This window comes from Megalobrama amblycephala, linkage group LG13 (assembly GCF_018812025.1).
Source record: "Megalobrama amblycephala isolate DHTTF-2021 linkage group LG13, ASM1881202v1, whole genome shotgun sequence".
In the NCBI taxonomy this organism is placed as follows: domain Eukaryota; kingdom Metazoa; phylum Chordata; class Actinopteri; order Cypriniformes; family Xenocyprididae; genus Megalobrama; species Megalobrama amblycephala.
In genome coordinates this window covers 32515367-32537505 of record NC_063056.1, presented here as the reverse complement: position 1 = coordinate 32537505, position 22139 = coordinate 32515367, and the positions used below count along the sequence as shown (strand labels likewise).

The following is a 22139-nucleotide window of genomic DNA, read 5'->3' as shown; positions in this document are numbered from 1 at the left end:
TCATATATTCATTATAATTTAGCCTCAATATGTTCAGTCAAATTACACTTTACGTCCTCATCTTGTTTTTCAATAAATTTAAATGTATATACAAGCTTGGCTGAATGCTGATTTTGTCTCATTGGCTATTAACATTGTCACACAACTTCATCACATCGCATGTTTAATTCTGTATTTAATGTCCAGTTATCAATACAAATTATTTGCAATATTGTTTAAAAACAGAATGTAAACTAGAGATTGCACAAATTAATTCTGATTTTCATTACACTGGAAATAGAAGGTCTGGCACATTGCATTATGTTATCCAGTGTAATAAGTAATTTGTGCTTACATTGCATAAACTACATTTTTACAGACTGCATGAGATCTTATGTGCCCACAGTTTAAGCAACATGACTAACAATATTCTGGATCTGACTGAATAAAGAAATCAAGACAATGACATTTTAAATAATTCATTATTGAAGCACTTAAAGTTAATTCATTTACACAGTGCAATTGTTTAAAAACTGTTGATAGTCGCTATTTAGGCATAGGGTCAGAAAATCTACTAATTAACAATTAAAAATCAATTATTTAAGTGTCATTAATACATACATACATACAGCTTCAGGTTTTTTTGGCACCATACACACATAGAAATTCCTGAAACACGACTAAGACTTTTTAAACAACCAAAAAGTTGACAAGACTGAACAGGTCGAATAAAATCAATCACAATGATTCAAGAAAAGGTTCTTCACAGGAGATAGACAAATTTATATGGTAGGGTTTATGTTTCATCACCTCCTTAAATAAATATCAAAATGCAAATATTAAATTATATTTGATTTTCAACTATTTGATCTAAGAGGAAGATATTCCTTTAATTCCTTAAAGGATTCCTTTTAAATACTTAATATAGAGAAGTAAAAAGTATTTATTTCACAGCAAGTCTATGAACTAGACTTTTCTTTAGAACAGGGCTGTCCAGACAGTCCTGGAGGGCCACTGTCCTGCAGAGTTGAGCTCCAGCTAACCTCAACACACCTGCCTGGAAGTTTCTAGTATGCCTAATAAGACCTTGATTTGTTGGTTCAGGTGTGTTTAATTGGGATTAACTCTGCAGGAGCAGGATTGGACAACCCTGCTAGACAGACACCAAGGACTAATACAAGATGGGAAAAATGTGTAGTGATCTATGGTAAATGATCTGTATTCTAAAAGCCTGTGAACAAGTGTTGTTGTTATTCAGTGATTTGCAGAGTGAGATCATACGCTGGGCTGCAGTCGGGTCACGCTCCGTTTCTGCTGGTTATATCTGCGGAAGAAAGCTTTTCCGAACTCGTATGTGCTGATCATAATAGCACATGCCGGAGCCACTTTAATCAGCCTTGGCATAAAACCTGAGGATGAGAAAAAGAGTGTACTACTGAGACATCTAGTGTTGATTTGAAAATCAAGGTACCAAACATAACTGAAAACAATCCAGAAACGTATAATTAAACTAAAACACACACACTATATAAATTGTAAAACAGTCTAATACTACTACAGTACACACAGAGTGTGTGAGTATGTTTGTGTGTGTATATATATATATATATATATATATATATATATACACACACACATATTGTGCAAAAGTCTTAGGCCACAATGTTTTAATGACCATCCATATTTATTTTTTGGTCTTTATTATGATACAAACAGACATACGGTAAATATGTACACAAAATGTAAAAAAAAAAAGAAGAGAGCAAAATGGCTTCTTTAAGCAAAACTCTGTATTTAGTGTGATCTCCTGGACTTTTTCCATTTTTGAAAAGAACATATAAGAAACTTCTTATCATATTTTGAACCTTTTTTTGGCCTTCCAGTCCTTTTCCTTTTTATTTTGGTTTAAGAGAGCCGATTCCTGCAATTGCTCAAGTGTAAAGGGAGGTCAATAAATACTTGCCACTTAGCCTATAGAAGTCTTTTTTCCTGTTTTTTTAATACTGCATATAAATTTTCCTGTATTTTCTGGTTATTAAAAAAAAGAGACAAAAATAATTATATCTAAAACAACATCTAATGGTGGCCTAAGACTTTTGCACAGTACTGTATATATTAAAGGTGCCCTAGAATCAAAAATTGAATTTACCTTGGCATAGTTGAATAACAAGAGTTCAGTACATGGAAATGACATACAGTGAGTCTCAAACACCATTGTTTCCTCCTTCTTATATAAATCTCATTTGTTTAAAAGACCTCCGAAGAACAGGCGAATCTCAAAACACAGACTGTTACATAACAGTCGGGATCATTAATATGTACGCCCCCAATATTTGCATATGCCAGCCCATGTTCAAGGCATTAGACAAGGGCAAAACATCTGGATGTGCACAGCTGAATCATCAGACTAGGTAAGCAAGCAAGAATAGCAAAAAATGGCAGATGGAGCAATAATAACTGACATGATTACATGATATGTTTAGTGATATTTGTAAATTGTCTTTCTAAATGTTTTGTTAGCATGTTGCTAATGTATTGTTAAATGTGGTTAAAGTTACCATCATTTCTTACTGTATTCACGGAGACGAGAGCCGTCGCTATTTTCATTTTTAAACACTTGCAGTCTGTATAATTCATAAACACAACTTCATTCTTTATAAATCTCTCCAACAGTGTGTAATGTTAGTTTTAGCCCGTTAGCTATGGAGCACAGCCTCAAACTCATTCAGAATCAAATGTAAACATCCAAATAAATACTATACTCACATAATCCGACGCATGCATGCAGTATGCATGACGAACATCTTGTAAAGATCCATTTGAGGGTTATATTAGCTGTGTGAACTTTGTAAATGCACTGTATTATAGTCGAGAGCTCGGGGGCAGGGAGCGCGTGATTTAAAAGGGGCCGCAGCCTGAATCGGTGCATAGTTAATGATGCCCCAAAATAGGCAGTTAAAAAAATTAATTTAAAAAAATCTATGGGGTATTTTGAGCTGAAACTTCACAGACACATTCAGGGGACACCTTAGACTTATATTACATCTTGTAAAAACTGGTTCTAGGGCACCTTTTAAAAAAAAAAAAGCTTAGTGACGCCAAATGTTTAAACGGTATTGTATATATTATATAAATATATTTATTTACCTGCAAATAGTCCTGATACTCCATTTTCGGCAACTATCCTTTTCATCACATTATATGTGCTGGATGAGACTTGTGAGGACACTACACAGAGAATACTACACATTAATGTCATATTCTGATCTGATTACACATGTAAACAAAAAGCTGAAAATCCCAATGATGGAAAATTTTGATACTCACAGTTCATTGTCTGCAGTTCACCCAGTTCTACCTGTCGTTTTGTCTTGACCACATCAAATGGAAGTGTGATGATCGACGCAAACTAAAACAACAAAATACAGGTACTTTACAGGCCAAATACATCCTGCATGGATACATCAAAATATGTTTTGCGTGATGGGATCACATTGGACCCCATTTATACTTGTATTTTACAAGTGTTAGCATCAGTAAATGGAGCCCATGGGAGCTTTGATGATGGAGGTGTAAATCACAAGCTCACCGATCCAGACAGCGCTCCAGCTGTGAATGTGATGGCAAAGGTTGGATCTGTACAGCTGTTGTATTCACAGAGCCAGGCTTTACCCTTCTCATAGTTAAACCAGTACATAGCTGAGGAAAAACACATCAAGTCAGATAAGAAATTAGGAAATAGCAGCAAACATGACACATTCAAAGAGCTGTATGAAGGTATATGAGACTCCTTAAAAAATATGGTCAAATAGTAAACATTCTGCTATTCCGTATCACACTACCATTCAAACATTTGGGGTTGGTAAGATTTTTAATGTTTTTGAAAGTATCTTATATTCACCAAGGCTGCACTTATTTGAGCAAAAAAAAAAAACAAAAAAAAAAAAAAAAAAAATATATATATATATAAGATAGATAGATAGATATAGATATATAGATATATATTAAAAACAGTAATATTGTGAAATATTATTACCATTTAAAATAACTGTTTTCTATTTTAAAAGTGCAGTGTGTAAATTTTGATGGCATCAACCAACGGCTCAGCAGCACCGTGCTCACCCCTCCCTTTCAAAGCACTTTTAGAGAAGCTACGGAGGCTGACACAAAGACAAATATGTCGTTGTCCGAAACAGCACATAGACAGGCAAGCAATGAGGTTTCTTCTTACTTCTAACAAAGAACGGTCTCTGCTTCTAATAAATCAGACGACCACTACTACTACTACTTCTTCGTGCATATTATTCGTAGTGACGATTCAAGCTGCCTCTAAAAACACCAACAAACATAGAGACGAAACGCGCTCTGTGGAGCAGTTTGTCCATTTAGGGTTACTGTAGAAACATGCCGGCGAAAAATTACAACTTGACATGGAGGGGGAACCCACGGTGTATTTACAGTGGGTACGGAAAGTACCCAGGCAGTTCCTTTAACATCATGATTCTCATTTGCTCTGACATGCACTGTGAGCTGTAAGGTCTTATATAGACAGGTGTGTGGCTTTCCTAATCAAGTCCAATCAGTATAATCAAACACAGCTGGACTCAAATGAAGGTGTAGAACCATCTCAAGGATGATCAGAAGAAATGGACAGCACCTGAGTTAAATATATGAGTGTCACAGCAAAGGGTCTGAATACTTAGGACCATGTGATATTTCAGTTTTTCCTTTTTAATAAATCTGCAAAAATGTCAACAATTCTGTGTTTTTCTGTCAATATGGGGTGCTGTGTGTACATTAATGAGGAAAAAAATGAACTTAAATGATTTTAGCAAATGGCTGCAATATAACAAAGAGTGAAAATTTTAAGGGGGTCTGAATACTTTCCGTACCCACTGTAGATAGAAATGCCTCATTTTAAGGTAATAAATACATAAGTTCATTATGTAAGGTCTTTATACAACACTCAAAACATAGTTATGTATATTATATTGCATTTCTGTCAATAGATCCTCTTAAATTTGACATCTTTAATACATTTCAAAATGTAATTTATTCCTGTGATGGCTTTGATGAATTTTCAGCAGCAGTTTCGAAAACATCCATCTGAATTCACAGTCAGAACTATCAGTTTTATATTACTTTTAGTATTTTTATAATAGTTTTGGGTTTGCAAATCAAGTGCTTCAAAATGTGAAGTCTGTAATGTTGAGGCTGTGTGCGTTTCACCTGAGAAAGGGACGTCTCGGAGCAGCGTGGGTCCCCAGCCCCTCCACAGAGACCGCCAGCCCTCGCTGTGCAACGATGACCGGATCACGGCGCTCAGCTCCCTGTACGATTGTTTCTCAGCCTGCATCTTTGTGCGGATCAGCTCCAGGGGGCTGATTACTGTGGCCGAACCCACTGACACAGGCAGAAAACTCATGTGAAGCCAGGCGCACTTTGATATAGAAGGTCAGCATGTGGAGAAAAGGTCAAACACTTAATTAGCAGGGTTAAATGTTACCTCTCGCGATAGCGCCGGACAACAGTGGTGCCAGGTCCGATCGGTCTCCCATCTTGACCTTGAGAACAGCACACAGCTGATCGTAACATGTGAAATAGATCATGGTCGCGGGCACTGCCATCATTCTGTAAAGGAAAACCATTTCATCATGAAAGCACAGTTTCTTGCGGGAACGCAAATGTTTTCAGAGGGAATGCAAAGTTTCTTGGGGTAATACAAAAGTTTTGTAAGTGAACGCACAACTTCTTGGGGGAATGCAAATATTTTTTCGAGTAAAGGGAAAGTTTCTCTGGGGAACGCAAAAATGTTTTAAAGTAAACACAAAGATTCTTGGGGAAACTCAAAAGTTTTGCTAATAAACACAACATTTCTTGGGGGAAGACAAAATTTTGCAATTGAACGCAAAGTTTCTTGGGAGAACGTAAATGTTTTGTGAGCGACCGTAAAGTTTCTCTGGGAAACACAAAAGTTTTGCGAGTGAACGCAAAAGTTGTGACATACATTCTCCCATTTCATATTTTTTCCACTACCATGTCCCTTTAGGGCTCCGTAGTGTCCCGATAAACCTCATTTGTGTTCAGAAATCTTCAGAAATGTAACTGAACACTCACAGTGTTGGAGGAAGGCCGCTCCATAGTGACCTGATTCCTTCCATACGTATAATCTTAATAAAGGCATCCTGGGACAGAAGAACAGAGCATTTGAATGAGTTAAACCCATCTGTAATATTTATATTTTTAACGTTACCATTGGTGAAAAGTAACTGGATTCACATTTTACAATTTTATATGGTTTAGCTTACCAAAGTGCCATTGAAATGACCAGGTGCTTTGTACCATGCCTTTGAATTGCCATTGTCACAGACGCATATATGATCCATCAGGCCATTACAGTACACAAAACATTTTCCTGCCAGTCATGAAAAAAATAATAAGCGAGGTTTCCTATCAACATTTGACTAGATTTGAACAGGAAGCAGCTCAAGTGTACCTTTGGGAAAAGGATTCTTTTGTGCCTGCAGTCTGATCTTCACCACATCCAGAGGGGTTACTGTGAACATGAAGGAAACAGCATAAATTATGATTATATTGTTATATTTTAATAGTAAAATAAAAGTGTATGCTAAATGAATACACTGTCATTCAAAGGTTTTTTTTTTAGTATTTTTGAAAAAAGTCTCTTGCATTCACCAAGACTTCATTTGTTTATGAAAAATACAGTAAAAACAGTAATATTGTGAAATATTATTATATTTTAAATTAGCTGTTTTCTATTTGAATATATTTTAAAATGTCATTTATTCTTGTGATGCAAAGCTGAATTTTCAGCATCCAGTCTTCAGTGTCACATGATCCTTCAGAAATCATTCTAATATGCTGATTTGCTGCTCAAGAAACATTTCTTATTATTATCAATGTTGAAAACATTGTGCTGATTAATATTTTTTTTGAAAACCATGACACATTTTTTTCAGGATTTATTTGAAACACAAATCTTTTATAAAATAAATATCATTTACCCTCACTTTTGATCAATTTAATGCATCCTTTCCAGACTTACAGACTGTTCAAAGACATGATACAGACTATTAATAGACTGTTATTAGACTCTTAGATTCACAGTTTGCCTTGACAGTGCCATTTGCTAAAAATCTAAACAAAATGTGTGTTTTTCAGCACAAAGCCCAGTGTCATCTGAAATCACATTATTAACCATAAAATGCATAAAATGCATTTAGATTGGCTATATTTTCCATATTAAAGGGTTAGTTTAAATCAGTTCATGTGAGTACAGTGGTTCAATATTAATATTATAAAGCAACGAGAATATTTTTGGTGTGCCAAGAAAACAAAATAATGACTTATATAGTGATGGCCGATTTCAAAACACTGCTTCAGGAAGCTTCGGAGTGTTATGAATCAGCGTATCGAATCATGATTCGGATTGCGTGTCAAATCATCAAACTGCTGAAATCACGTGACTTTGGCGCAACGAACCGCTGATTCATTATGCTCCGATGCTTCCTGAAGCAGTGTTTTGAAATCAGCCATCACTATACAAGTCGTTATTTTGTTTTTTTGGTGCACCAAAATTATTCTTGTCGCTTTATAATATTAATATTGAACCACTGAACTCACATGAACTGATTTAAATATGTTTTTAGTACCTCTATGGATCTTGAGAGAGGAAATGTCATTGCTGGCTATGCAGGACTCACAGAGTCATCGGATTTCAACTAAAATATCTTAATTTGTGTTCTGAAGATGAACGAAGGTCTTACAGGTGTGGAACGGCATGAGGGTGAGTAATAAATGACAGAATTTTCATTTTTGGGTGAACTAACCCTTTACGTTTCTCATTTAAGAGACCTTTAATTCAGGGCATCTTTATAATCTGTTTACCAGATTGTTTTCATAATTTCTATATTATTATACTTAATATTAAGAAGTAAAATATTTTTCTCACATTTATTATCTATATGTAATTGCATATTGGCTATATTAAATATCTTATTCTTATGTGTAATTAATTAGTAAAAACATTACATCAAGCTGTCATTTAGTAGATGCTTTTTTATGCAAATCAATATACAGTACAGTATTTTAATGGTACAAAAACAAAATCTAAATGATAAATATATTGTCTTTGAAACTACATTTATTGTATAAATAATTATATAATATTATATAATAATTCTGGCCCATGTTGCATAAGGTGGGATAAGTTAATATATTTATGTGTTATATTTATTTATTAGGATCTGGACAAAATCCACATTCTCTTACCAAACAGTGACGTAATAATTGCCCCAGAGCAAGACGAAATCATCTGCTGGAAGGGTGTAATGTCCCCCTTGGGTCCTGAAGAACTTTTCTGAGAGCTCATCTCAAAGTCTGCGATTTAAAGAAAATTCATATAAATCTGGATTCACAAACTACGTTAACTTCAGTGTTTAGTGACTGACAGCCGTGTCCCAATAATGAACCTTGCTGAACAAGCTCACACTTACCTCGGCTCCGAACAGATCTGAACACAATAAACCGCTCTTATTGTGACCTTTATCAGTTATCATTACAACTGCCAGCTGCTGAGTTTCCAAAGGATGCAAATAGCAAATATCATGTAACCCCGAAAGAAAAAAAGCAATGTCATCAGTGCAAACCAAGAGTATAAATGAATTCACATGATTCATATGAAGTTTCACGATACTACACTAGTGTGCGCCATTGCGTTCCCTCAACTTTGACATGTGTTTATCAAGCGGTGTGTTTCGGGCCAGCAGATTCGTTACTTCCGGCTATTTAAATTTCGCCATTGGACACAATAGAAAATGTATTGACGTAACAGTTTATCAAAGTCATATATTATATATTTAACAGTAGTTCCTTATTTATATTCTACATAAAATTCAGGCTGTTTATATTGGTGTAATTGACATTAAAATATAAACTTTTTGTGGACTCGTTTTTTGAAACGTCAAAAAATATACGTCGAAATGTCTTTCATGAATTCCAAGATTGCAGCAGGTTTTCTCTCGAGCGGGAAAATGGAAACGGGCTGCGTCGAGTGTTTGTTATGAAGATATTTACAAACAGTGGAGCCATTTAACGCAGTCTTCGTGTTTTTAGTTTAGTGTTTTAATCAGCCCACACTTTTAAGTAATGCTGCTATGTGTGGGTGGTAAAACTAGCTGGTTTAGCCGGGTTTAGGGCTGTAACCGTTAAAACTAGAAGCTCCATGATGAAGCACGAATCTTTCTCCAGGTGTAAAGACCGAGGTGCTGTGAATCTCTTTGAATTAACTTTCTGTTGACCTGTATCTCTATTATATTATTATTTCTTAAAAGTAGCCTCCGATAGTTATGCTTTAGGAAATTTGCTTGCTTTTGTTGCTCAGTATGTATACTGAATATGTATGTACATTGTTTAAAACTGTCTAATTGTGCTATATTAATCTTCACAGATTCAAAACTAGAGGGACATAATAGTGCATCATCTAAAAGCAAAATTAAACCAGCATGTGATGCTCTTCACAACAAACCCTTTAAAGGGAGAATATTTTACTTGGATCTGCCATGGAATATGAAAACGCAACTCTTGGAAAATGACATCAAAACACTTGGAGGTGTAAGTACAGTTTATTGTCTTAAAATATTTTAATATTTGAGGCTATTGCGCACATAATGTAAGTATTTTCACATACAGGAAGAGAATGGCTTTTAAATTGGTAAAATTAGACAGCTGTCACTTTTGAAACTGAGTTGTTTATCAACAAAACTGTTTAGGATAGCTTTAAGATGCTATTTGTTCACTTCTCCTGATTTAAATCAAACTGCAATTTTTAAACAGTCTATTATATATTTTATCTCTGTTTCTAGGTAAGAATAAAGCAATAATAGTCTGGAACTTAACAAATGATGATGTTGACCATGCACATTTCATCACAGATTAAGTAACTTTTATATGTTCTGTTCATCAGACAGTGGAAAAGTTCTTCAGTAAGGAGATCAAGTATCTTGTGTCCAGTAAGCCGGAGGCTCGTTATGCCCAGCGTCTCCTGCCGGACTCCCCAGCGCCCAGTCCGGATTCTGGCGTCAGCTCTCCTCATCCCAGCAGCAGGAGAGAAAGCCACGGGCACAGGGGCAGCTCTCAGGGAGTCACAGATACGGTTAGTCAGGGTGCCTTTTTGTTACGCTGTGAGAATTTTTGTATTAGGATTCCCTAAGTCAAATAAAACCAAAAGCATTTTAAAGTTGTGATTTACAGTCCTTAAAATTTTATTAAAATGTTTAAAGTCTTTTAAATGTCATTGTAAATGTATGCAGCCAACATCATGTTTTTATAGTTATGCTCAACTCTAAAGAATTATGTTAGCAATAAATAGCTTTTTGTGAGTATAAAATTCTTATCCAGTAATTATAAATGACCTCAAATTGCCTTTTTTTATGGTTAAAGGGTTAATTCACACGATAATGAAAATTCTGTCATTAATTACCCACCTTCATGTCACCCCATAATTGTTGAAATCTTAAATAAATTAGATCTTTTAAAGAAGGAAAATGGAATATTGCATGGAATATTTCAAAATGTATCACCTGAATGTATTTTAGATCTTATGTTAAGTTTCAATGTTTTATATAATAATGTAAATTTTATGGATGATATTGACCTTTTTGCTTGCCATGTAAATAGCCATGATGCTAACATGGCGTAAACTTAAAGGTCCCGTTCTTCGTGATCCCATGTTTCAAACTTTAGTTAGTGTGTAATGTTGTTGTTAGAGTATAAATAAAATCTGTAAAATTTTAAAGCTCAAAGTTCAATGCCAAGCGAGATATTTTATTTAACAGAAGTCGCCTACATTGAACGGCCAGTTTGGACTTCCTTCTTTAATTACGTCACTAAAACAGTTTTTTGACTAACCTCCGCCCACAGGAATACACAAGAGTTGCGTTTGTAGAGTGTGTTTGTCGCCATGTTGTCGAAACGCTGTTATTTTCATCCCGCAGTCCAATCACCGGGTCTGATTCCGGCTTAAATTGATAGGGTAAAATTAAAGACATGTTTACAATAACACTGAGCGCGTGCATCTCCACGTTATGGTAAGAGGCGTGACCTTTCCGGGCAAGGTTCGCTAAGCTGCTGTCGAATCACAACACAGGAACCGCTGGCACAATCAGAACTCGTTACGTATTTCTGAAGGAGGGACTTCATAGAACAAGGAAGTCATCAGCCCGTATTTATGACAGTGGAAACAGCGGTATACAGATAAGTAAATTATGTGAAAAATACTGTTTTTTTACTCGCGAAACATGAACACATGTTATATTGCACACTATAAACACAATCAAAGCTTCAAAAAACCATGAAAAACGGGACCTTTAATAAACTCACCCTCATGTCGTTCCACACCCGTGAGACCTTTATTCATCTTCAGAACACAAATTAAGATATTTTTGATAATCCGATGGCTCAGTGAGGCCTGCATTGCCAGCAAGATAATTAACACTTTCAATGCCCAGAAAGATACTAAAGACATATTTAAAACAGTTCATGTGAGTACAGTGGTTCAACCTTAATATTATGAAGCGACAAGAACACTTTTTGTAATAAAACTAAATACATACTTTATTTAATGATATCTATTGATGGGTGATTTCAAAACACTGCTTCTTGAAGCTTCAAAGCTTTACAAGTTTTTTGTTTAGAATCTTTTGGCAATTTAATACACGCTTCGAATCACTGAAATATACAATATATATTTTGTTATTAATATTCTATGGCCTGGTTTCACAGACAGGGCTTAGATTAAGCCAGGATTAGACTTTAGTTCAATTAGGACATTTAATTAGCTTTTATAAACATGCCTTAGAAAAAAACATTTACTGATGTGCATCTTGAGACAAAACAATGTGCTCTGACATATTTTAAGATTTGTCAGTGCAAGTGGCTTTCTGTTAGAACAGCTCAAACTTGCGTTTTAGTCTGGGACTAGGCTTAAACCTTGTCTGTGAAACCGGGGGTGAATATTGATTTGTGATATTCTGCAATGCTTTAAATATTAACACATTATTTCTTTTCATGAACAGAAAGTTTGTAACAACGTAAAAGTCTTTACTGCCACTTTTGGTGAATTTAATGCATCCTTGCTGAATAAGTTTAGTTTTTTGTTTTTTTTGGACCTCAAACTTAAATGGTATTTTTTTGGGAAAAACACTGACATGTTTTTTTTGTGCTGGAATTTCACAGGCGGCTATAAGTCGAGGCAAATCTCTTGTGGAAAGAGTCGTTAAGGAACAAGTGAGTCAATCTTATCAAGCCTTGTTTGCTTAATGAACTCTGTGCAGCAGTTCTGAGTAGTTTATCAGTGATCTGAATGAGTGATTTAGGGTTTTCTGTTCTGTTTTAGGAACGGGTTCAGATGAATGGGATCCTGGCCAATGCTGTGGAATGGGGGGTCAAAGTCCTGCATGTTGACGGTATCATCATCATTATCATCATCATTAATGTGTTGTTAGACAATGAGATGTAGTTTCAGTATTTCATGGTGTTTCATGCTTGACGTCCAAACAGATGTTATTTCTTACGTTGACAAGAAGAAAGCAAAAGTCATTGCAGTGAATGCAGCTAATCCAGTGGTTAAAGGAGCTGTGAGTATTTTTGTTTTTCTATTATTTTTCTATTATTCTTTTGATACAAAGAACCAAATGAACAAGTTTAAAATTCATCCATTGAAAAAACTTATTGTTCAACCACTTTTCTGATCTATTGGGTGGGATGGGTGCCCCTCAAAGTTTGTGGTAGTTTACTGCCCTGTTTTAAAGACTGAGCTAAAACATTTTAACATTCGCTAGAAAATTACAAGGCCCAAGCAGAGTCTGCACTAGTTAATTTGTGCCCAGATTGTGTTGGGAAATCTGTGGAATGTAAATATGGTTGTCTGAAGAGAGATCTGTGGAGCTGCAGATTCTGGTCAGGGCTGCATATGAATTTGTTATTTCTGTGTATATTCAGTTTATCACTCTTTATTTCAGGCCAGCATTCAGCACACAGAGAAAAATACATATCAAAGACACAATGGTAAGTACAAAAGAACCAGTCAGATTTAATTTGTTGCCTCTTCCAGTTGAAAAATGTTAATTGAACATATTATAGAAATGCTTTCATTAATTTTAATTATTTTGTTTTTTATTTCCAGCTGGAAGAATTCGTCGACCGTTTGTGAAAGTGGAAGACTCAAGCAGGTGTGTTTTCTTAGTTTATGTTCTTGTTAACTTATATGTTATAGGTCCAGTTTCATAACAATCTATGGTGGTTTTTGCAGGCATTATCGTCCTATCTACCTTCCCGTGTCCAACATGCCTGTGTGCAACCTCCGCTCTCTTCCACCCTGCAGTCCGTTCCTAGTGGAGGAACATGGAAAAGATGATACGAAGAAGAAACAGAAAGAGCAAAGGTAGATTGAGCATAATTTACATGCTGGAATGTTATTGTCAAGTTTTTTTTGAGTGTGAATTAGAATCTGTGTTTTGCTTTAGGTCTGGAGGGGATCGAGGGAAGAAAGAGAGGCGCAGAGAAAAGAGGAAGGGAGGATACTGTGAGTGCTGTGAGATCAAATTTGACAACCTAAAAGCGGTATGTGTTGGAAAAATACAAAGCCACTCTGTTTTAAAGCTCATACAACAAATTTTGATTATTGTCCTCTGAAACAAAAACAGTGTCTGACCTTTTTGACCTTCTGACCACCAGCATTTGGAGAGTAAGCTGCATCAGGCATTCTCAAAGAGTGAGGAGTACAGAGTTGTGGATCGAGTCACTGCGGGACTGACCTGTGACCTCATGAACATCAGCACACACTGCAGAAGGTACAAACATGTCATTAAAATTATATATTTCTTCAGGGCTAGGTTGATGACATTGATTACCGTGTCCAAAATAAATTTTTGAGCCTTTGTTGTTTACTATTGTTGTCAACAAAACTTCACCATTATTTGTAGCATACCTCCCATCCAATAATTGGATGCTTTGTTACTTTTGATAAGCAAAAAAGTCTCAGCTTTCAAATTCTGTCAATTTTATTGCAAAAAAAAGAGACAATTTGAACCGATCCTCTTTTCCTCTCTACTAATAGATATAGCATAAAATAAACAAATGAACATCAGAAGATATTTTGAAAGAAACAGTGCAAAGTATTGAAATGTATCATGTCTCATGTTAACACTGAATCAGTGTTTCAACCATGGAAAGATGTCAATAAATAAGATGGTAATGTTACAGTAATCTTTAGGAAAGCCATTCAGTGTCCATAACTCCCTAGTTAACTAGAAATAATAACTCTAGAGTTGAGCATGTCTTAATTATTTAATGTATGTTAGAATAAATTTGTCATGAAAACATGTTTTTAAGACAGCCACCATTAAAATGTTTATTTTTCAACAATGAATTGGAGTAGAAATATAATTATTAAAAAAAAACATTAATGTGCAAAAGGTAAAAAAAAAAAAAAATGTAAAAGTTGGCTTCTGTTTGTTTTGGCGCTCGGTTTCTGTCTACAACTCTGTATAGTCTCATGGAACAGGTTGACAGTCAGGTGGGACATCCTGTTCGGGCTGAATGCAATTGGACGAACATTATTTGGTCCTGAGATTTCCACATAAGATATATGTACATTTTTTTTTTATATTAGACCATTTCTATTATTGATTGCTATCAGGATGTGAAGAGAATTTAAACCAGTATAACAAAGTGTTTTTGAAAAACATTGCCTACCCTACATTTAATTGAGAGATTTATTTGTTTTTTAATAATTGACATACTGTACCTGATAGATAGATAGATAGATAGATAGATAGATAGATAGATAGATAGATAGATAGATAGATAGATATAATATAAATATATATATCTCCATATCTCCAAATGAATCAATATTGAATCAAGAGCTTGAGAAATGGAAATGAATCGATTTGTGAAATCTGTCAGTGCTCAGCCCAATTTTATTTGCTTATTTTTATATAATGACAGCACCACATCAATGTCTCTCTGCCATAGGGTGAAATGCAGTATGTCAACCCCTCTTCTGTGTGCTGGAGCCATGTTGCCAGTAAAGGAAGATGTGAGATCTGTGAATGGTGATTGGAAACAGAAAAGCGAAGGGTCTTTGCTTTGGGACTCTACAGCAAAGCACTCTCTCTCAGAACAGACCACAGGAAAACCTCTTCTGGTTCGCAAACGCAGCAGGGGCCAGTGTGAATTACCTTGTAGCAACAGGGACAGCTTGTTTGACCAGTCCGACATTCCAGAGAAATCCCAGTCCAAGCGTGGATCCTTTGAGTGGGAATTCCACTTGCGATCTGCTGTGCGGAAATCTGAAGGTGCATCTTTTCTCAGCAGAGAGCAGAACTCTGACTCGAATGCACTTGAATGCAGGACAGAACAACAGACCTGGACAAACCCTGACACGCACCCAGCTCAAGAGTTCAGTGAAACAAACCGAGAAACAGTAACTGGAAATAAATACTTAAGGACTACCTGCAGTGAAATTTATATGCAAAGTATGCCTGAAAATCAAGTTGAAAATTCAGCTCTTTGCCCTTTGGCCAGCACAGAACCCGAACCGGACCGTGACAGCCCGTCTAATTCACTGCAACGGAAGGTTCGGAATGTCAGACCCAGAAGAAGAAAGCAAATACCAGCCCTGCACATTGAATCCAGTAAAGAGAGAGAATCATTGAGCTCTCTTTCAACTGTTAAACCTGTACAGGAGTGTGAGAGCCCACCAGTGTCTGTCCCAGACCTGTGGCATCTCTTTCAGTCCAGTGACAACATGGATGAAGACTTTAAGGGTTTTTGAGATTAATGCTGATGAGAGAAATTGAGGAGTGGAGAACACTTATGTATGTGTAATAAAGGTCATTACTATACCAAATAATATATATTAATAGATCTGTGATTTCTTCCATCAGTAGAATGGAAAACTGCATTCTCACCATACAGGCTTTAAAAGAAAACTTTGATTATAGACTGGACTACTGACTATATATAGGGAGCAATGAGTGGAGCTACACAGTAAGTACATTAATGTTGTGTATGTAATTGAAGGTCTTGAATGTCTTGAAATGATTTCCTGATTCCTGTATTAAATTGAAAATATTTTTTACATTTTTTCTTTCTTTTTGTGTCTGTGTTTCATGGTTATAAGCACCAGTCTTTTGCACAAAACAATGTTTAGAAATCATGGGTTTCAAATTTTCTTTTAATCTAACAGATCTCCAGATTGGTTGTTCCAACCTCAGTGTTTCAAGCCTTCATTCAATGTACAGTACTGTTCAAGTGTGTGGAGTCAGTAAGATGTGTGTGTATATATAATAAATTTATTTATCAAGGATGAGGTAAATTGGTCAAAAGTGACAGGAAAGACTTTAAATGTTTTTTTTTTTGTTTTTACAAAAATAAGTTTTTCAAATAAATGCTGTTTTTTTTTACTTTTTTTTTTTTTTTTTACTTTTCATCATTGTACATCTAACTATTCATCAAAGAATCCTTAAAAAAATCAGTTTCCCAAAAAAAAAAAAAAAATATTAAGGGCACAACTGTTTTCAACATTGATAAGAATAAGAAATGTTTCTTGAGCAGTAAATCAGCATATTCGAATGATTTCTGAAGGATCATGTGACACTGAAGACTGGAGTAATGATGCTGAAAATTCAACTTTGACATCAGGAATAAATTACATTTTGAAATATAATAAAATAGAAAACAGTTCTTTTAAATTGTAAAATTATTTTACAAATGCAGCATGGTGAGCATAATAGACTTTAATAAGAAGAAGTTTACAAACGCCAAATTTTGAATGGTATTGTTTTCCAGTTATCAAATGTTGTATATGACATAAAGAATATATAAATATTTATTTCAAACAGTATCTTTAATCCCATGACCTTGGTTTTAAACAAATTATGAAACCTTTGGATTTGTTTTGAATGACTTCCATAGGCATTTATTTTGTTTATACTGTTTATTTATGTAAATCAATTCTGTGAACGTTGCAGCCACAGTATTTATTTATTTTTTTAGAAAAATATTTCCTTTTTGCTCTTTACTGGTTAATGTGAAAATTATAAAATTATAAATGCATAAAGCATTACCTGGTTCACCAATGATACGCATTATTGCATACTGCTAATATACATTATCAAAGATTTAACCAAATGTCTGGGCTGGTTATGATGGCTGATTGTTATAATATTCGTTATTTTCTAATTTCTACTATGTGGTAATATATTTCCATATCAAGCCCTGTGTAAAAAATCAGTTTCCAAAAAAAAAAAATATTAAGGGCACAACTGTTTTCAACATTGATAAGAATAAGAAATGTTTCTTGAACACCAAATCAGCATATTAGAATGATTTCTGAAGGATCATGTGACACTGAAGACTGGAGTAATGATGCTGAAAATTCAACTTTGACATCAGGAATAAATTACATTTTGAAATATAATAAAATAGAAAACAGTTCTTTTAAATTGTAAAATTATTTTACAATATTACTGTTTTACAAATGCAGCATGGTGAGCATAATAGACTTTAATAAGAAGAAGTTTACAAACGCCAAATTTTGAATGGTATTGAATGTTTTCCAGTTATCAAATTTTGTATATGACATAAAGAATATATAAATATTTATTTCAAACAGTATCTTTAATCCCATGACCTTGGTTTTAAACAAATTATGAAATCTTTGGATTTGTTTTGAATGACTTCCATAGGCATTTATTTTGTTTATACTGTTTATTTATGTAAATCAATTCTGTGAACCTTGCAGCCACAGTATTTATGATTTTTTTTTTTTTTTTGATTTTTTTTTTTTCTAGAAAAGCATTTTCTTTGTGCTCTTTACTGGTTAATATTGTAAATGCATAAAGCATTACCTGGTGCACCAATGATACGCATTATTGCATACTGCTAATATACATTATCAAAGATTTAACCAAATGTCTGGGCTGGTTATGATGACTGATTGTTATAATATGCGTTATTATTTTCTAATTTCTACTACGTGGTAATATATTTCCATATCAAGCCCTGTGTTTCGCTGTTGGTGTGCTCAATACTGGATGATTTCTGTTTGGCGCAGAAGGTAACAGCAGGTGGAGCGCGCACTACACTACCCGTCATCCCGCGTGCAGTTCGCTCATGTATATTTATGAGACGTTTCTGCAGTGAGGCGGCTGGACATTATTGATGTCTTGCTGAGGAGGTGGCGGTTTCTGCTCGGTGAAGAAAAAAAGGGCCTGATTTTAGTTTTCCAGAACGCACCCGCCTTCGACCAGTCATCCTCCCGCTGCTCGCGCAACCAGCGTCTCGATGCAGTAGCTGCTCACGCGTCACTAATGGCAACCAGCGCGCGAGAGGATGTGTGTGCCTTCTTGAGGGAAACAGAAAATCGCGTATAACTTGGGATATAACTCGTATTTCGAATAATTTGGGATATGATTAACCGCGATTTTCTGAACCGAATGGATGCGGGAATGATGCCTCTCCGTGTCGGGAATTCCTTTCTGTGTCTCTTTGTAGCGGTGATGAGCTCTGTGGTACACACCAGCATCTCCCTGCCTCATTACGGTGAGGGTGTATTTATTTTATATAGCTATTTATATTTTCATCACGAAACAAGAGCATTATGTCGTATTTTTATCATATTAGTGCCGTATTTTAATCATACTGCATCCGTTCAGCTGATGTAAACAGATATTTAACGGTAAATATACGACCCTGAGGCGTGATTTATCATTATTTATCTTATTTAAGAGACTATCATGTCAAGTTTCATACGTGTTACTCAGAAGGAAAATATGTAATTGTTAAGAACAAATTGTATTATTCTAGGAGACGCCTTGGTAAAGACAAGGGCTCGGCGTGATGACGCCAGGTACCTCGGGAGGGAGAACACGGTACCAGTCCGGTTGATGTACCGAATGGACGGAGACACTCAGACGGCTCATGATGTTCTGAACACACGGGTCCGAATGAGCTCTGACAGTAAACAGGTGTGTATTGTTTCATCTCATGTTAGGATGTCATATGCGTGTGTCATATGCATGCTCTCTCCTCCCGTTGCCATTGGAGACATGCTGCTCTTCAAATTATGTTTATGTTTTTCTTTTTCACTCTCTTTCTGAGTCATGTAGTCTGACTCTTGGTGGTCTAAGAGCACTGTGCAGTTAATTCCAGTCATTTAAGGATGATCTAATGAACCAAAACAACACATTTCTCTGGAAGATGCTGATGCTCAGGCCTCCTGAGGCATCTCGTGGCATCACAGCTTTGGAAACACAAAGGACACAGAAAGAATAAACGAGCAGCTCCTGTGTTGGAGCATTATCAGTCTACATAAATATTGCATTATTTTTTTTTACATTATTATATAGCACAGAATTGTCAGAAACCAGCAAAACACTGGATCAGGGACTCAAAACCTGTGCCATGTTGATAAAACTGGTAAATGTACTTTGTGTTTTGTTTCTCAGTTGAGCGTGTAATGCTATTAGAGGTTTATGGACATGCCATTTCTTTTGTTCTTGCTTTGCCTGGCTTGAAAGATAGTGAATAAGACTCTCTGAGTGGACTGATATTACATTAAGTCATAAATTAGCTGTATTCAATGTTTCAAAGTAACGTTACATTAGTGCTGTCTAACGATAAATTGCGATTAATCGCATCCAAAATAAAGGTTTATGTGTCTATATTGTGTGTATATTTATTATGTATATATAAATACACACACAAGCATGTATTTAACAAAAATATATTTATATATAATATGAATCATATATATATATATATATATATATATATATATAAACAAATATATACATGTATGTGTGTGTATTTATACATAAATATACAAAGTACACACACATTATGTAGATTTCAGATGCAATTAATTGCAATTAATCGTCTGACAGCACTAAAATATGTATGTGTTTATGAAACCTCTATAAAATATCTAAGCATTTTTGTCTATCCTGACTACTCAGGTACTTTGTTGTTCATACTTGACTGAATAATTCTCAGAGGCACATGCACGCAATCGCTCGTGGCCTCGTTTCTGTAACGAGTCTCTTTGACCGGTTAGAATATCTATACATGTGTCCCACCGTGTTTTGTGCTCCGGGCTGTGTGTGCATGTGTGGGGCTTAACCCTTTGTCTGACATGTGCAGCTGAGTTCTGTATAATTCAAGTGAAAGCTTTTTCATCATGCCAATGCATAGTATTGATTTAATCATTGTGGTGTTTTATATGATGCAACATTAGAGATTGTATTAGAAGCGTGTGCCAATAAAATATTTTTTCTCGTAAATACATTTAACTACGCTCAGGTCTGTTTTTAGCTCCACTCTTGGCTTGCAATTAGATCTTTTTGAAGATTGACAGTTTTATTTATAGATATTTATTGATGCCTGAAAACAAACCAGAGAATCTTTTAGGTTGCTAATTTTAGATCTTCCTTATTTAACACAAAATGCAGATCAGAAAAAAATCGAGTCAAGCAGTTTTAGAGCAATAATATGATGAAACAGCGATCGATGATACCACAGACATAATGGACAGAAAGCTGCAGCCCTCTCATCTTACACAGTTTCTAGAAAACACTCTGAATCTCTTTATTAGATTTGTGTTTTAAAGAAACAAGGGTTGAGAGTGTTATTGTGCATTTTGTTCAGACGTGACACACACAAATCCACACTCATCCGAGGGGCAGTATGTGGGTGTGTCGCGGGGAGGGTAGCTTCATTCAGAGGGTCACTGATGGTTGAAGTGTAGAGGATCTCCCCCTCCTCTGTATTTCTTCCACCCCTTCGTTCTCCTTCCATTTTTATTGATAACTATGCTTTGCTGGTTTAGGGAGAGGTGTGTTCCCTTGGGGGTGTTAGACTCCCCTCACCTCCCTTATATGATTCTATTTTTGCCCTCCCTTTCTCTCTCTCTTTCTCACACACACACACACACACACACACACACACTCCCGAGATAGAGAACAATGCATTGCAACCAAAAAGCTTCTCTTTCCCCTGAGGGGGTGTTATACGGCCCTGGCCATATGGGCCCCAAGCAGGCAGTGAATTAACTATCAGCGAACACACACACACACACACAGCCACCAGTCCTGCACATCAAAGTGTACCCGTGATGAATAAAAAAAAACAATTAGTGCATCTAATTTTACTTCTCCCTCCTGAAACACCAAATATGTTCTGATTTTACAGTTTTTAATTGTCTCAGCTCATGTGTGACACATTGATTAATACTTTTATTCTGCAAGAATATATTAAATTGATCAAAATATGACTATAAAGACATTTATAATATTACAAAATATTTCTATTTCATATAAATGTTCTTTCTTTGAACATTCTATTCAAAGAATCCTGAAAAAAAAATGATCAGTTTCCACAAAAATATTAAGCAGCACAACTGTTTTCAACACTGGTAATAATAAGAAATGCATTAGAATGATTTCTTAAGGGTCATGTTACATTGAAGACTGGAGTAATTAATTATTTTTTTTTTTTTTTAAATGAGTGCATCTAATTTTATTCTCCTTTCTGAAACACCAAATATGTTCTAATTTCACAGTTTTTATTAGTCTTAGCTCATGTGTGGCACCTTGAGATTTTTTTAAATAAAAAAACATACGTTTATTCAGCAAAGATCCATTAAATTGATCAAAAAGTGACAGTAAAGACATTTATAGTGTTACAAAAGATTTCTATTTCAAATTCTTTGAATAGAAAGTTCAAAAGAACAATACTTCAACATTTGTCAAAGAATCCCGAAAGAAATGTTTCTTGAGCAGCAAATCACCACATTAGAATGATTTCTGACGAATCGTGACACTGAAGACTGAAGTAATGAATTAATTTAAAAAAAACAACGGCCCCACTTTATATTAGGTGGCCTTAACTACTATGTACTTAGAATTAAATTAATCATTTGATACAATGCGCTTATTTTGTACATACAAATTTTTACATTGAACTTATATTAAAATAAAAATTATTTCTGTAATTACATTTATAATTACACTGTTGACCCATCCCTTACACTTTAACCCACCCTTAAACCTACCCATACCACCAAACCTGTCCCT

General features: G+C 35.2%; 3 protein-coding genes across 6 annotated transcripts in view; 2 read left to right on the top strand and 1 right to left on the bottom strand.

The window, feature by feature from the left end:
• Nucleotides 1–446: 446 nt before the first annotated feature.
• On the bottom strand, nucleotides 447–8748 carry slc25a40 (solute carrier family 25 member 40). The gene is made up of 11 exons (XM_048153127.1): nucleotides 8496–8748; nucleotides 8272–8379; nucleotides 6476–6535; nucleotides 6288–6394; nucleotides 6097–6164; nucleotides 5486–5610; nucleotides 5209–5382; nucleotides 3569–3678; nucleotides 3307–3388; nucleotides 3127–3207; nucleotides 447–1388 (listed from the first exon to the last, which is right to left on the bottom strand). The coding sequence occupies exons 2-11, from the start codon at nucleotides 8369–8371 to the stop codon at nucleotides 1255–1257; spliced, it is 1041 nt and encodes a 346-aa protein (XP_048009084.1). The 5' UTR covers nucleotides 8372–8379; nucleotides 8496–8748; the 3' UTR covers nucleotides 447–1254.
• Nucleotides 8749–8989: 241 nt separating this feature from the next.
• dbf4 (DBF4 zinc finger) lies at nucleotides 8990–16146 on the top strand. Its single transcript, XM_048153792.1, has 12 exons — nucleotides 8990–9263; nucleotides 9449–9612; nucleotides 9965–10153; nucleotides 12235–12285; nucleotides 12395–12464; nucleotides 12559–12635; nucleotides 13020–13065; nucleotides 13184–13229; nucleotides 13310–13441; nucleotides 13524–13620; nucleotides 13735–13850; nucleotides 15037–16146. Exons 1-12 carry the CDS (start codon nucleotides 9224–9226, stop codon nucleotides 15836–15838), a joined length of 1830 nt encoding a protein of 609 aa, XP_048009749.1. The 5' UTR covers nucleotides 8990–9223; the 3' UTR covers nucleotides 15839–16146.
• Nucleotides 16147–18106: 1960 nt separating this feature from the next.
• The window catches only part of adam22 (ADAM metallopeptidase domain 22), a 74569-nt gene continuing 70536 nt past the window's right edge, over nucleotides 18107–22139 (top strand). The window contains exons 1-2 of one of the 4 annotated variants that reach the window (XM_048152395.1): nucleotides 18107–18609; nucleotides 18874–19034. In XM_048152395.1, coding sequence (XP_048008352.1) covers nucleotides 18477–18609; nucleotides 18874–19034 — 294 coding nt within the window. In that variant the 5' untranslated portion in view covers nucleotides 18107–18476. The remainder of the gene's footprint in view (nucleotides 18610–18873; nucleotides 19035–22139) is intronic. The other 3 variants (XM_048152398.1, XM_048152396.1, XM_048152399.1) reach the window with 3 other exon arrangements.

Coding starts and splice junctions, on each gene's coding strand:
- dbf4 (XM_048153792.1), top strand. CDS start 9,224: ATGATGAAGCACGAATCTTTCTCCAGGTGTAAAGACCGAG. Junction 13,066..13,183: donor TACATATCAAAGACACAATG/GTAAGTACAAAA, acceptor TTTTATTTCCAG/CTGGAAGAATTCGTCGACCG. Junction 13,442..13,523: donor AAGAAACAGAAAGAGCAAAG/GTAGATTGAGCA, acceptor GTTTTGCTTTAG/GTCTGGAGGGGATCGAGGGA.
- slc25a40 (XM_048153127.1), bottom strand. CDS start 8,371: ATGAGCTCTCAGAAAAGTTCTTCAGGACCCAAGGGGGACATTACACCC. Junction 6,395..6,475: donor AAAGAATCCTTTTCCCAAAG/GTACACTTGAGC, acceptor CATGACTGGCAG/GAAAATGTTTTGTGTACTGT. Junction 3,208..3,306: donor TGAACTGCAGACAATGAACT/GTGAGTATCAAA, acceptor TTCTCTGTGTAG/TGTCCTCACAAGTCTCATCC.